A 13,727-nucleotide genomic window follows, 5' to 3' on the forward strand; every position below is an offset into this window, starting at 1 on the left:
CAGACCCAGAGCAAGTCAGGTTTACTGGGCTACTTACAAAGTGCACAGTGTACAGTCATTGGTAACTTGAAGAGACTGTGAAATAACCCAGTGATTACCCAGCATTCTCAACACAGAAATCATTCTTCAGTAGTAACTTTGTGGGAGACAGCTGACCACTATTGTGAGGAGATCTAAACATGATTGTCAGTTAAAAAGCAGCAATTCACGTATTTCTGAAAAAGTCATTTTTAGAAACTTTTCTACCATGAAAAGTGTGTACTACAGGGTAGAAAAACACAATGTCCATAACACACTGCAAAGAAATCTCGGGTAAGTCCCCAGACTACACCAGAAATCTCTGCAGTTAAAATATCCCTAATACTGCCTTAAATTGTTACAAACAGAATTGTGGAACTGTATTACTTCCTTGTTAGAAAACAGCTGGTACACCTGGCAGTGAAGGCAGCCCGGTCCCAGCACCAGCCTAGTGAGTAACAGTGAGGCTTTCTGAGGCCCCACACTCTCGTAACAGGACACAACTACTCAAAGAGAATTTGGCAGATCAGAGCTTAGCTACAAGGCAAAAATTGCTAAATGCTGCTAACTCCATGGCTGAATAAAAGAGAAAAATGTCAGTAGTAGTGATTTTAAAATATTTAATATTCTTTAAAATCCAAAATAATGTGATTCTTACAAGTTATGTGCCACATAAAGCAGGTGTTAAATTGAGAAATGTAGGTGATACTGGGGAACACAGCACTGAGGTATTTTTATTTTTAAAACTGAATAGGAAACAAAGTGAATCTAATTTTTACATTTATAAAAAAAAACAAAATGCTACTGCTTGGCTCTTTTCATTGTCATTTTAGGTTCTGAATACATTACAGGAGTCTATGGGAAAAAGCATTATAATAGAGAACATATAGTTTTTAAAAACTGCACATCATAACCTGGAAAAATGGTCATACAGCAAGAGGCCTGAGTGGAGGTAGGCTAATAACACACTTTACACTCTTCTCAAAGGATAGCTCTGAGAAACAAGTGTAACCAATTTAAACACCAAATCAGAATGGCAATATTAAATCAGTAACAAAATGATCCACATTTTATACAATACTGTATTTCCAAACAGGTCGTGAAGATCAGCAGAGAACCTATTATAGCACCGTTAAAACATTACCCATCGTGCTTCTGTGCATTTTAGGATTCAGGCTGAAGACATTACTTGGGAAATGTCAGCCTTGTTTTTTTGTATATCAATCTGGATTTTAATGAAATGTTTACTTTAGGAAAAATAGGTATTCTTAGCCATTTATAGCTCCACCCTTTCAGAAGGAAGAATGACAGGCTATATCTAATTTTAATTTTAAACCAAGAACCAAGCAGTAAGGACATATCAATGTCAAGAGTAGCACACTAAGAACCACACAGAACATTAGAAATAATTTGGTGCGTGTTTTTACAACTACCAACTGATGTTAACAATTAAAAGTTTACAGAGATAAAAAAAAATTTTTTTTGCACTAACTGGTTTCAATACAGCACTGAATTTAACTCGTCTTTGGGCTTCAGTCTTTACATAGAATGTGCAAGTGCCATACTGAGGACCTTCCCCAACTTACACCATGATAAAACAGATCTCAAAGTGATTCCAGGATGATCTAAATGACAGCTGTTCTGGCTGGCTGACATCTATAAAGGAAAACGACATTTCCTGGCCAGTTTTTTTTTTCTTTTTGCTTGATGATTGTCTGGTTACATAATACATCCACCTGAACACAATATAGCTTCTCCTACATTTTAAGTCTTTAGTATTGGCACAACCATTGCCAGTGGTGAATCCGCACCAGTACAGGCCAACTCAAAACACACATCATAAAACATCTGAATGTCACTTTTAAAGCGATGTCACAGTTTGTTTCCTCAGAAACTTAAAAGCATACATTTAAAAACATGAGCTCTCCAATTTAACCCTTAAAGAGTCAAGAAACACTTTTTACATCATTAAATCCAACTTGTGGTTCACTTATTTTAATTACCGTTCTCTAAGGGATCCCAAAGCTAGAGTGCACTCTGGACGTTGCCTGTGGGACTCAAGAGCCCTAAGGTGGAGAATTCTGTTCCAATGCAGACCAGCAATAAGTATCCTCAAATTTCTAGGCTTTACATGTTCAAACACTGCTTTTATTGGATGGTGCTGTGTAGGAAGGTTTGGTTTGGCTTTGGTTTTAAAGGACCAAGCAACATTACACTATATATAACAGACAGCACTTTTTTTTTCTTTGTAGAAGAGTCTGCAGTATTTATACATTGTTCCACCTATATTTAAGGACTTTAGATGGATTTTAATATGAATATGAGTGATGGCCATTAGAAGATGCTGCTTGTTTTAATAACATTTTCCAAATGGGCAAAACAGGCAACGTGTGCCATGGGTTCTGTCATACTGGCCTTTGGCTGCGTTGGGGAAGTTATATAAAAAGTGCCCATTAAATAGAAAAGGCAGCAAGTGAAACTAGAAAACAGTTGGCGTTACTTTTACTTTTTCTTAACTAAGTTGAGAACAGGAGGGGAGCCTTGGGGGCACCTGGGCTGGGCTCCACTGCTGTGCTGAAGTGGAACAGATTCGAAGCGCCACCAAGAGGCTTCACGAGGGCTGAGGCCCACACGCACCCCCCAGGAGGCAGAGCCAGTCCTCTGCACAGATTACGAGGCAGAACAAAACAAACCACAATTAAATACACGACACTGAAATCACGCTGATGAGGAAACGGAACGCAAAGATATTTAAAAATATAAATAAATACATTTAGCCATTTTTATTCAAGAAACCCAGACAACTACTTTCAAAGCAACTGCTTCTTTAAAAACCCTTTTCTCAATTCTCCTATAAATACTATTTTGATTGTCACTTAATGCAGCACCTCAGTGTTTGCTGGTGGTGGTGATGGGATTTCATTTAATGTCTTTTCATAAACTATATCCTATTTCACCTAAGAACGTTTTCCCTAGGAAAACCAGGGCAGCTTAGAAAATAACTTGCTAAATACTCAAAAACAGAACCCGCAAAGTTATTTTATTTAAGAAAAACAAGGAATGTAGTGTTAAATTATGACATGGGGATAAAGTATGCAAAACAGTCACATGGAAAGAGTTTTAATTTTTCAATCCATTCACGGTTGCTTAATTTGTGAGCTGTTCAATACTGTTTCAAATATCCTGAAAATAACTGTACCAACAAAATTCACCCCCCAGTGTTTCCACAGGAGACATTAAAATATGACCAAATTATTTTTTTCCTTTTCTTCAACCAAAGTAGTATTTCTCAGTTCTTTTTGTGCAAAAACATTACAAGAGCAATTCAAATGGAAACACTGAAATGACATGCCAACATTTCAGAGCACATTTAAAACAGAATTCTTGAAATTACTGTATTCTAAAATATGACTACCAATCACTTTTAGGTTAGTTCTATACATCTATTTCACACTGATGCAATTCTCCTAGACCTCTGAAAACAAACAGGCTCATTGGTCTCTTTTGGTGTCCACACAATAGGCAAGATAGGTTTACAATAGTGTCTAAATGGAACTAGGCATCTACAATCCCTTGACTCTACCACATTCAAAACAAAAGTCAAAGTTCATTTGGCTACCTTGAAATCACTCCCTTAAACCTACTATGGTTCACTGGATCTAAACATTTCTCAGAAATGTCATTTAAAAATTTCACCTAAGTGATGAGTTGGGGATCCTTTAGAAATGGTAATATCTAAGATAATAAACTTTATCAAAATGAATAATTGCAATAAAGTGCTTGTTAACCTTTCAAAATGATCCTTTTTGACTGTGGTGTGATATCTGCAAAGTGTGTGCTATTCCTACATAAAGGATCCCCAGGCATGAGAGTTGGGTCTTCTCACCTGTCTCAGAAAGCAGCAGCACTATCTTTTGGTAGGCTGACAATAGGCACGGTACCCATGCGGATGAGGCTATGCTAGTGCTATGGCAAAAGGGGAAGTAAACTAGAAAAGTGGGAGGCGTGTGAAGGGTTCCTATTATATTCATAGTTATATACAAATATATTAAATATACTATAAAAATAGTAAAATCTTTTCCTTTGCAACTACTTCAGAAGCTCCTTTTAGAAGAATGCTCACCCGCCCCAAACAAAAAAAGACTCTTTTTCTCTGATCACTAAAAATGGCAAGTGCCTTTGTGCTGTTTCTTTTCCTCCGTTTAAAAATTCCCATCAGCTTATTTCTGGCTAGACTCACTCAGCAATAGTAATATCCAGTGTTTATACCTTCCAACACTGACTCCCGAGGGACTAAGAACAGGGTCACAGATATTGGAAAGGTTATAGACGTGAATGAGTTTTACACAAATGTTCGTCAACAAACTTTCAATCACCAAAGAAATACAGAAAAAAAAAGTAAAAATGTGCAATACCAGAGCAAAATGTTATTTGCAGTCCACTTTAAAAAAAAAAAAATAGTTTACCTCAATGTAGTGGAAATATTTTAAAACTTGTTGAGTAATATCCAGTTTAAAATAATTTTCCCCTGTCTGTGTAGAGCAGGCAAACGAGTTCTATTTTAAGGGGCCCCTTTCTAAGGCTTCTTGAACAAGGGTTCATCTCCCTTCAAGACACAGTGCCCGTAACTAACTGCAAGCAGAATGCTTTAAGGCAATGACCATCAACCCGAGCACTTTTGAAAAATTCCAGTAACATTTTCACTAATCTGCATTGAGTACTCTGTAACAAACTAGTCAAAGTTACTGGCATCCCTTTATTACTAGTACATTCTTAAACCAGATTTAAGTGATAGAGCACAGCACTCAAACTCCCCCTTCAACCTGGGACAGAGTTGGGAGACCGAACTATAGTTATTTACTTACATGTTACCCACCGTCCCCCACATGTGCTTTTCCACCAATATTTTCACTCAAATAATAAAGTACTTTTAAGTGTCTTGATTCTGCTTTGACACCACTCTCAGCAGCAACTTTATTAATCCTTATAATCCTCACTGGTAGTTTAAAAACAATAGTGACTCACACCCAGGGCTACAGCAGTTCAAAGCAGCTAACACCTAACAATTGCCACCCAGAAAAAAAGTTTTTTTTTTTTTTTTTTTAAGAAAAATGTAATATCTATGAGAGTAAAGAAGAGGGAAGATAAGATTTTTAAGTAGCAGAAAAGTGTTCCTATTTGGTATTTTTTCATGACTAAGATTTGGATTTCAATTAACAGCTTTGGCTACAGAAATGAAAGAATTACAGGCAACTGCTGAATCTTCCATCAGGATGCTCAAGTCTTGGTTCATGGAGGAGGGGGCAGGAACCGCTTTGCGGTCCAAGTTCCAGGGAAGCAGGAGGAAAACAAAGTTAAAGAAGGAGCTGAGAGGCAGTTACTAGCTCTTCTGACACAACACTTCGTTCTGACAGCAAAGCAGCCAGCTGCTCCTTTAAATGTAGCAACCATTTCTAAGCAGGAAAAAAGTGAGCTGTGAGAACAACAGGAATTATAAAAGCAAAATCTTGTCTAATTTGCTTTCCTAAATATTTGAGGATGGAAAAATACTTGAAGGGACAGGGAGAGGAGAATGTGAATGAACTGTCTACAAATTTACCTTGTGGCTTGTCTTACATTTTTCTTGTGTTAAACTGAGTACACAGTACTCATGGTTCACCATCTTTCTTTTCATATATGGGACTTGGAAGATAAACCGTAATATAATAGTTCTTCATACCTTTTGTTTGCTAAATCCGTATCACTATATATTGCCAATAAATAGATGAGGCACAACTCAGAATATATGGAATGGCATGATAAGGTTAGGAAAGGCAAGTTTGAAGGGGGAAAAAAAATACTGTTGCCATACTCTACAACATCAACGTTGTCCACTGTGGGCATATGCTTAAGTACACACATATTCTGACATCTATTCCTGACATTCATGACAAAGTCAGAAATCTCTTCTGGATGGTCATTTAGCTAGAAGAGGAGCTCCTTGATATGTTAATTACTGATTGGCATCTAGTAACACTTCTTTTGTAGAAGGGTAGGTACCAACTTTCTTTGGTTGTTTTCTTTCAACATGAATTTTCTAGTTTAAGTGTGGCCAGGTATGATTTTCTACAGAAAGATAAAGTATATCCCTTAAGGATGATAGCAAAGCTAAGAAGAGAAAAGTCTTAGAACCAACTGAGAGTTCCCCTGACACCTTTATCTAGCAATTCTGTATTATTTTCATTGCCAAAATTTTTTGTTTAACAACCTCAATTCTGTTATATGTTTTCTTTTAAGGTTAATTTTAATTTCTTACAGCTTGCTATCTTCCTTTCCTCAGTAATAATTTTTGATCGTCAATAAGATATTTTCCCATTAATTTTCCTTTGTTCTCTAGTTATAAATTTAATTATTAGTACCATAGAATCTATAAAATGCTTTTTTTAATGTATGCAATTCTAGTTGGAACTTACTACCTTTAGAATATGGTATCACCAAACGAAATCTTAGTTCATGTTTATAAAGCACGTGAGTTACAAGATTCTAGCACTATAGTGAAGGTAAAGCCAATCCCTAACCCTTCTTTTGTCTTTGCAGGATTTTAAGATCACATTGAGAAAATATTTACTGGTAATTCCTAAATGAATACATAAATCTAAGGAAAATGCTGATTTAGAAAAACAACTTTGTGATCCAATAGTAACTCTGATAGTGTCACTAGGATGTTATCTTTTATTTTGAAATTATTTGTACCTCTAATCCAAGAGACTCAGAGAGTCTTCATTAGGAACTTAATGGTGCTGCTGACACCCACATGCTATTAAAAATGTACCAAGATTTCAAAACTGCTACTGAAACTAGACAATGAGTTTAAGATGGTGACTAATCACCTGAATGAAAATCAAGGCACTATGGGCTGTTTTTTCTTTTTTTTTTTCCCCTCAAATAACCCTGAATCATTTCTGACTAAAAGAAGCACTGAAACTGTGGAGGATAATAAAAAGATTCCAACAAATCCTAAAAGTTAAAATTCCCACCAGTGAGAACATTAAAAAGTGCCTAAAATATTTTGTGTGCAAATTCACTTCTATAACTGAAACATACTTGAAATAACTGTCAAGCTTGTTAAAAACCGTTTACACAACTATTTCCAACTAGGAACTAGATCAAAATATGTGCTCAAAACTCCCAACCATCTTAAAATAAAGCAGTGCAAATCCTATTCTTAAACATAATTGAAGAATAATGAAATGAAGGATATTTCTGAGTAACTTGAAAATCCTGTTTCAAATAATTTAACCTGAAAAAAAAAAAAAAACTCCATTCCCAGCAGCACATCATACCTCACTGAACAAACTGTGACATCACAGTTAAAGTATGAACCAAAAAAAAAGACTTGTGCCCCGGAAGAGTGAATAGAACACTACCATACTGTAAACAAAAGGGAAAAGAGGATGTATTAGTCTGCACATGGCATCAGAATCTAAGGAAATGTACTCATACCTAAAGGAAGAGATAATGCTTTCATGCAGCATACAAAATGTTTTGCTTTCTCTCCTTTTATCCAGACATATACATAGTATTATTTTTACAGCATCTGTACATAGAGAATTTGAACCCACACAACATTCTGAAATTACTATTCCATCATTATCTGAAAAGGAAGGGGGTCTACCGAGTCTACTGGACTGTCTTCATGGCATCATCGTAAGCAAACCCCTGACATGGATGGCAGTGGTGTGTCCTCTGTAACACTTGAAAACAGGCACAGAACCACTCAAAGTTACTAATGTTATTAGTGCCTTTCTGATTCACTGGAGGTCCTGTTTCATAGCTGAGCTTCTTAACATTTGGCAATATACTCTTTTTCCATTAAAAAATATCTGGGCAAGTAAAACACTGTCAGAATTGGCTGTGGCCCTATGATCACCTCCTGCTGGCTGGTATTTAATGTACATATGCAGTGCTAGGCAGCATTTTCCCTGCTAACTAATTCCAGGAACTAGAACACTCAGTATTGCATCCCATGAAACCGCTGGAACTTTTCATCATATCCTTAGATCATCCAAGCAACTCTTTATGGAACACTCCCATCCTCCCTTGAGGGCAGAGAGGATGCGTGTGCGCTACTGTGGTTGAACCTTGGAAGGATCCGTCAAACTTTCAGTCCTGTGCCGACTCAGTTGCTGCTGTTGCTGCGACTGGTGTTGCTGGTGATGTGACTGAGGGAAAGTGCTCTGCTGTAGAGGAAATGCAGCAGAGAGGATAAGCTGAGTTGAAGGGTTCCCATGGAGCAACCTAGAAGTCTAAAAAGACAAGCGGATTATTCAACACTGCTTCACCCCCATTATACTGTGTACATTAAGACTACTCAAGTTTTCCACTTCTCCCATAGGGTCAAAACCTGTACATAAGTCTTGTTTTTGTTTTTTGTTTTTTTTTTCCACTTAAAAATAGTATTCTGGAAAATGCTTATGAGCATTTCCCTCTTTTTGAAGTATAACAGAATTTCATTTTTTAGAAGGAAATTGAGCTAGAGGTAATATGATACAGAAAGCTATTTATGTCCTGAGACAAACCACACATACTCTTTCACTTTATGTCCTAAAGACCACATTTTTAAACAGATGATACAATTTAAGCATTGCTAAGAGCATATGACATATGAACAATCTGTGGTCAAACAGAAAATGTCTTCTGCGCCAACTTTTTGATTGGTGAGAGCAGCAGTGGCCAAGAGCATGGGCCCTGAGGTACGCTGCCTGGGTTCAAACTCTGGCTGCCCAGTTTACCAGATGTGTAACTTGGTCAAGCTATTTACATCTCTGGACCTCATTTTCTTCATTTACAAAATAAGGATAATCAGAGTATTTCCCACACTGGGTTTTTACAAAGATTACATATTAACATTATTATTTAAAAGTACCATAAAACTGAGGACACAATTACAGACTTATGTCCTTTATGTAACAGTGTGATATAACAAAGAACAAAACAGAACAAGAGAACAGGCTCTGAAAGCATTAGCAGCCCTGGCTTTGAGTTTTGCTCTGTATTTATCAGGCCTTGGGCAAGTGTCAGCTCCATGAACCTCAGTTTCTTTTGCCTAATTTCTCCTTCTAGAGATACAAAGGAAACTAGTCAAAAGAAAGAGGAATTTTAAAATTAATATCTTTCTTCACTAAGGACAATGTCTTAATGCAAGGTTCATGATTTTAAAAAGGAACTGTAATAGGTGATTTCTGCAAATGTGTATGAAAGACAACTATACAAACACACAGAAGGATAGATCTCTGAAACTTAAAGGCCACTGAGCTTTGCTAAGCACTTGGAGACATTTTCTTTTTCTCACTGTTATTAGGAAAAGCTTTTGTAAGATAAAAGAATTCAGGGTGAGCCTTATAGGGTTACAACAAAAGTACATTTTGGAACTAGGTGTTACATAATCAGAAAAGACAAATTGTGTATTTCTATCTACATATTAGTGTATTTCTAAAGGGTATTGCCTATCTTGCTTCTTAGAAATGTTTTTTTCCCAGAAGTGGAAGAGAATGTTCATTCTTTTAAGAGCCCTTGTTCTCTGAGAGACTCAGAAAACTGAGTTCCTAAGCCAAGTCTTCTTCCTTTCTAAGCTTCTGCCTAATTCTCATTACATACATTTCCCCTAGAGAATAGTTTCTAACTTATTATAAATTCTTGTCATTAATTCATTTATAACAACTCATTTATAACAATAGCTAACCCAGTCATTAATGGCTTAATGTCTAAGGGGCTGTATGACTCTCAAGAGATAATTAAGTAACTAACCTCTTTTAGTTTAGCACATCATCAAGTTAAGAAATACATTTGTACCAGAACACCAATGATGATGAACTAACAGTGTATTTATGCGTGAGTATATAGTATAATACTGAAATCTTCTAATTATACCATATGTTGTATAACTTTAAAAACTGATGGTATTTGCTTGGAATAAGTGGAATGGTATCCAGCACAAATCGTGGCTTAGCCTATATTCAAAATTGCTGGCCTCTTGGACCAGTAAGGAAAAAGCTGGATTTTCAGATGTCACAATCTGCTATTGTGATGCCCCAAAGAGGGTACTGAGGTCCAGAAATTTGCCTGCTGCTTTGCTGAGGATCCCAATCTAGGTGACTTTGTCCTGCATCCTTTAGATAAGCAGATCTTGTCTGATATACCCACAAGAGATCTGTGTCTGCATTTTGGTTAATCTGAGTATCTATTACATTATTCAAGATAGTGGTCATTTATGAAGGCAAGTTATAAGGTGTTTAAGTATATACCTTATACTAGGCTCAGTGATTCACATGCATCTTACTCATGAGATACGAACGACTAGCCCCTCCATATCATAGATGAAGAAACTGGATCTGAGCAAGTTAAGTAAACTGCCAAAGTTCACACAGCATGTGGTGCAGCAGTAACTCAATCTCAGAACAGCCTGTGCCTTCACAGTATTTTTCTTCCAATATTAATTTATAATAAAAAAGTTATAAAATTTAATTCAATAATTTAACATAATGCCTAAAGTAATTAAAAAAAAAAAACCCTTTCAATACTCATGATCTGTAGAGAGTACAGCTTGATGGGCCCCTAGGGTTATAAGAAGAGAGAAAAGTGCTTTTGCTTGAGTTCCAGAAACTCTAGCCAGAGAGAGCTCTCTGTAAATTGCCTTGATATGGGTAGGAAGCAGCCACGTATTGTATCCACCAATTTAGATAACTGGGTATTTCCATAGCAGTACTAAAAGTTTCCTAAGAGAAGAAAAAGTAGCCAACTGGGATAAGCTTTCTGTCTTTATAGAAATTTAAGTTGTACAATAAGTTTTTGCAGATTTTTCAGCTCATTTACAGAACTGTTCATTTAATCCCTAATTTCACTATAAAAAGGTAAATACGTTTGGGACATTCTTCCCAGGGAGAATTACCTGTAGAAACTGCTGCGGTGGTTGAGTCAGCTGAGCCTGAGATGGTTGCTGAACTGAAGGGAGCGGCTGTTCCTGGGAACTCTGCTGCTGCTGCGTGACTGACAGTGTCTGCGACTGCGGTTGTTGTGGAGCAAAGGTAGGGTAGGCAGTCACTACCTGACCCATAAGCATAGCGCTAGGTACCATGACCGCCCCACAGGCTACAGGAGCGGTTACTAATTTGGTCACAAGTTGCTGACCTTGAGAAAATCTGTTAAGAGGAAAGAAAGGGAAGGGGAGTCAGAAGTACAAGTATACACTATGAAAGGCAATGGACTGAATATTTCTCTAAGATAATACCCATGATATTACCAATTTAGCTTTTTAAAAGCCATATGTTCCAATTTTGTTTCATGTTTTTAAAGATTCCCTTTGGGATACCAGTGAAACAGAAATGTACAGAGCAAAATGAAGCAATCACAAACAAAAATACAAACTCTTTTTTTGATATCCACATGCAAAAGAATGAAATTTGACCTTTACATCATATAAAAATTATATAAAAATTAACTCAAAATGGATTAGAGACTTAATAAACATAAATGTCGAAAACTGAAACTCTTAGAATAAAACACAGGGAGAAAAGTTTCATGACACTGGATTGGGCAATAATTTCTTAGGTTATGACATTAAAAGCATACACAACAAAAGAAAAAATAGATAAACTGAAAAACAAATTAAAAATTTTTTATGTAGCAAGGGACACTACCAACACAGTAAAAGGGCACTCCAGAGTGGGAGAAAATATTTACAAATCATGGATCTGGTAAGGGATTAGTAACTAGAAAATATAAAGCAATACTACAACACAGCAACAAACAATCTGATTAAAAAACTGCCAAGGGTCCTAAATGATATTTCTTCACACTATATACAACTGGTCAATAAGCACTGAAAAGAAGCTTAATATGACTAATCATTAGAGAAATGCAAATCAAAACCACTATGAGATACCACATCACATTCATTAGGATGGCTACTATCAAACATAGTAATTGTGTTGACAAGGATGTGCAGAAACTGGAACTTCTGTGCACTGTTGGTGGGAATATAAAGTGGTTTGTCCATTATGGAAAATAGTATGGTGGTCTTTCATCAAAACTAAAAATGTAACAACCATATGATCCAGCAATTCCATTTCTGTACATATTTGTAAGGAATATATTAAATTAAAAAAAAAAAAACAAAAAAAAAGAATGGAAAACAGGGACTCAAACAGTTGCACACCAATGTTTATAGCAGCTATTCACAATTTTCAAAAGATGGATATAACCCAAGTGTCCATCGGTAGACAAATGGGTCAACAAAATGTGTTATATACATTACAACTGAATAACACTTAGCCTTAAAGAGGAAGGAAATTCTGATGCATGCTATAACATGGCTGAACCTGGAAGACATTATGGCAAGTGAAATAAACCAGGTAGAAAAGACATACATTATGTGATTCCATTTACATACAGTACCTAGAGTAAGTAGTCAAACTCACAGACGTATGTGCTTAGAAAGTAGAATGGTGGTTTCTAAGAGTTAGGGGGAAGAGGAATGCATATTGTCTGATTAATATAGATTTTTAGTTTGGGAAGAAGAAAAAATTTCTGGAGATTGATGGTAGTGACTATCACAATGGTGCCAACATGCTCGTATGTCAATGAACTGCACATGTGAAAATGGTTAACATAGTGAGTACTTTGTTATGTGTATTTCACCACAATAAAAAAGAATGTAATGCACGCATGCAAAAAATTTTTAATCTGTTAAAAATATCAACTTTTTTCTTTTTATAAAACTACTAGGTACTTGGGAGTTGGATATATGTGACACATGGTTCATTTTGCTAATGAAAATAAACCTGTCCTAAAGGAATTTTTTTTAAAAGACCTCTAAGTTTATAGATGTTTACATTGTAAGTTGTGTCTTATAAACATAAATGACATTTATGTTTCAAAACTAGATAACATTCTAACAGCATATAAAAGTACCCTCAATTTACAAATTTATCAACAGGCATAGTACCCACTGTATTACAATTCACTAATATTCCCTCCCACCCACTACCTTCATGCTTCCACAGTCTTTAATAAAAGAACAACAAAAAACAATGCCTCTTCAGGGAAAAATATCATTTCTATCTGCCTTTTCTATGAGATAAAGTTAGTTTCTAACATTGGTCACTACAGTGAGGAAATCGAGATAAGACTCTACTATAGATTTAACATGACCTAACTGCAATTACAACCTGTTTTAAGGTAGATAATTATAATTACACTTAGCATATCTATGCTAACAGTTTAAATGTTCCACAAGACAAAACAATTCTATTTTGAATCCATGCCAAATCTTAAAAATAAAGCGTTGTATATTATGTACTTTAGGATTAAAGGTATTATTTAATGCAAAAACATATATAATGAAAAATTTACAAACAAATAACATTACAAAGTGGCTTAATCACAGAAGTGCTAAGCACTAATTTCTCTGTAATCTTAAAAGAATTTAGTATCTGAATTGCCCAACTGCCCACTGCTAAGTATGAGAATATCTCATTCCTCTCTGGCACTAAAAGACATTCTGCAATTTACTTTGGCTTTAACATTTTTCTTTGTATACACTGCTCCCTCTGCCTAAATACCCTACTGTGTGTGACTCCCTTCTACACACATATCTAAAGCAATGAGCTTAAGACACAGGCCAAGTATCTCCTCCTTGAAATTTTCCCTGACCACACTCCTCTCTTCACTTG

At 36.0% G+C, this 13,727-nt stretch overlaps 1 protein-coding gene across 13 annotated transcripts in view; it reads right to left on the reverse strand.

Annotated features, from left to right (window-relative positions):
- Positions 1 to 621: 621 nt before the first annotated feature.
- CLOCK (clock circadian regulator) overlaps positions 622 to 13,727 on the reverse strand; it is a 111,421-nt gene continuing 98,315 nt past the window's right edge. For all 13 annotated transcript variants that reach the window (XM_070791446.1, XM_070791443.1, XM_070791439.1 and 10 more), the window contains 2 exons: positions 10,946 to 11,195; positions 622 to 8,303 (listed from right to left, as the gene is read on the reverse strand). In XM_070791446.1, coding sequence (XP_070647547.1) covers positions 8,124 to 8,303; positions 10,946 to 11,195 — 430 coding nt within the window. In that variant the 3' untranslated portion in view covers positions 622 to 8,123. The remainder of the gene's footprint in view (positions 8,304 to 10,945; positions 11,196 to 13,727) is intronic.

The sequence above is a fragment of the Bos indicus genome, chromosome 6 (genome assembly GCF_029378745.1).
Source record: "Bos indicus isolate NIAB-ARS_2022 breed Sahiwal x Tharparkar chromosome 6, NIAB-ARS_B.indTharparkar_mat_pri_1.0, whole genome shotgun sequence".
Taxonomy (NCBI): domain Eukaryota; kingdom Metazoa; phylum Chordata; class Mammalia; order Artiodactyla; family Bovidae; genus Bos; species Bos indicus.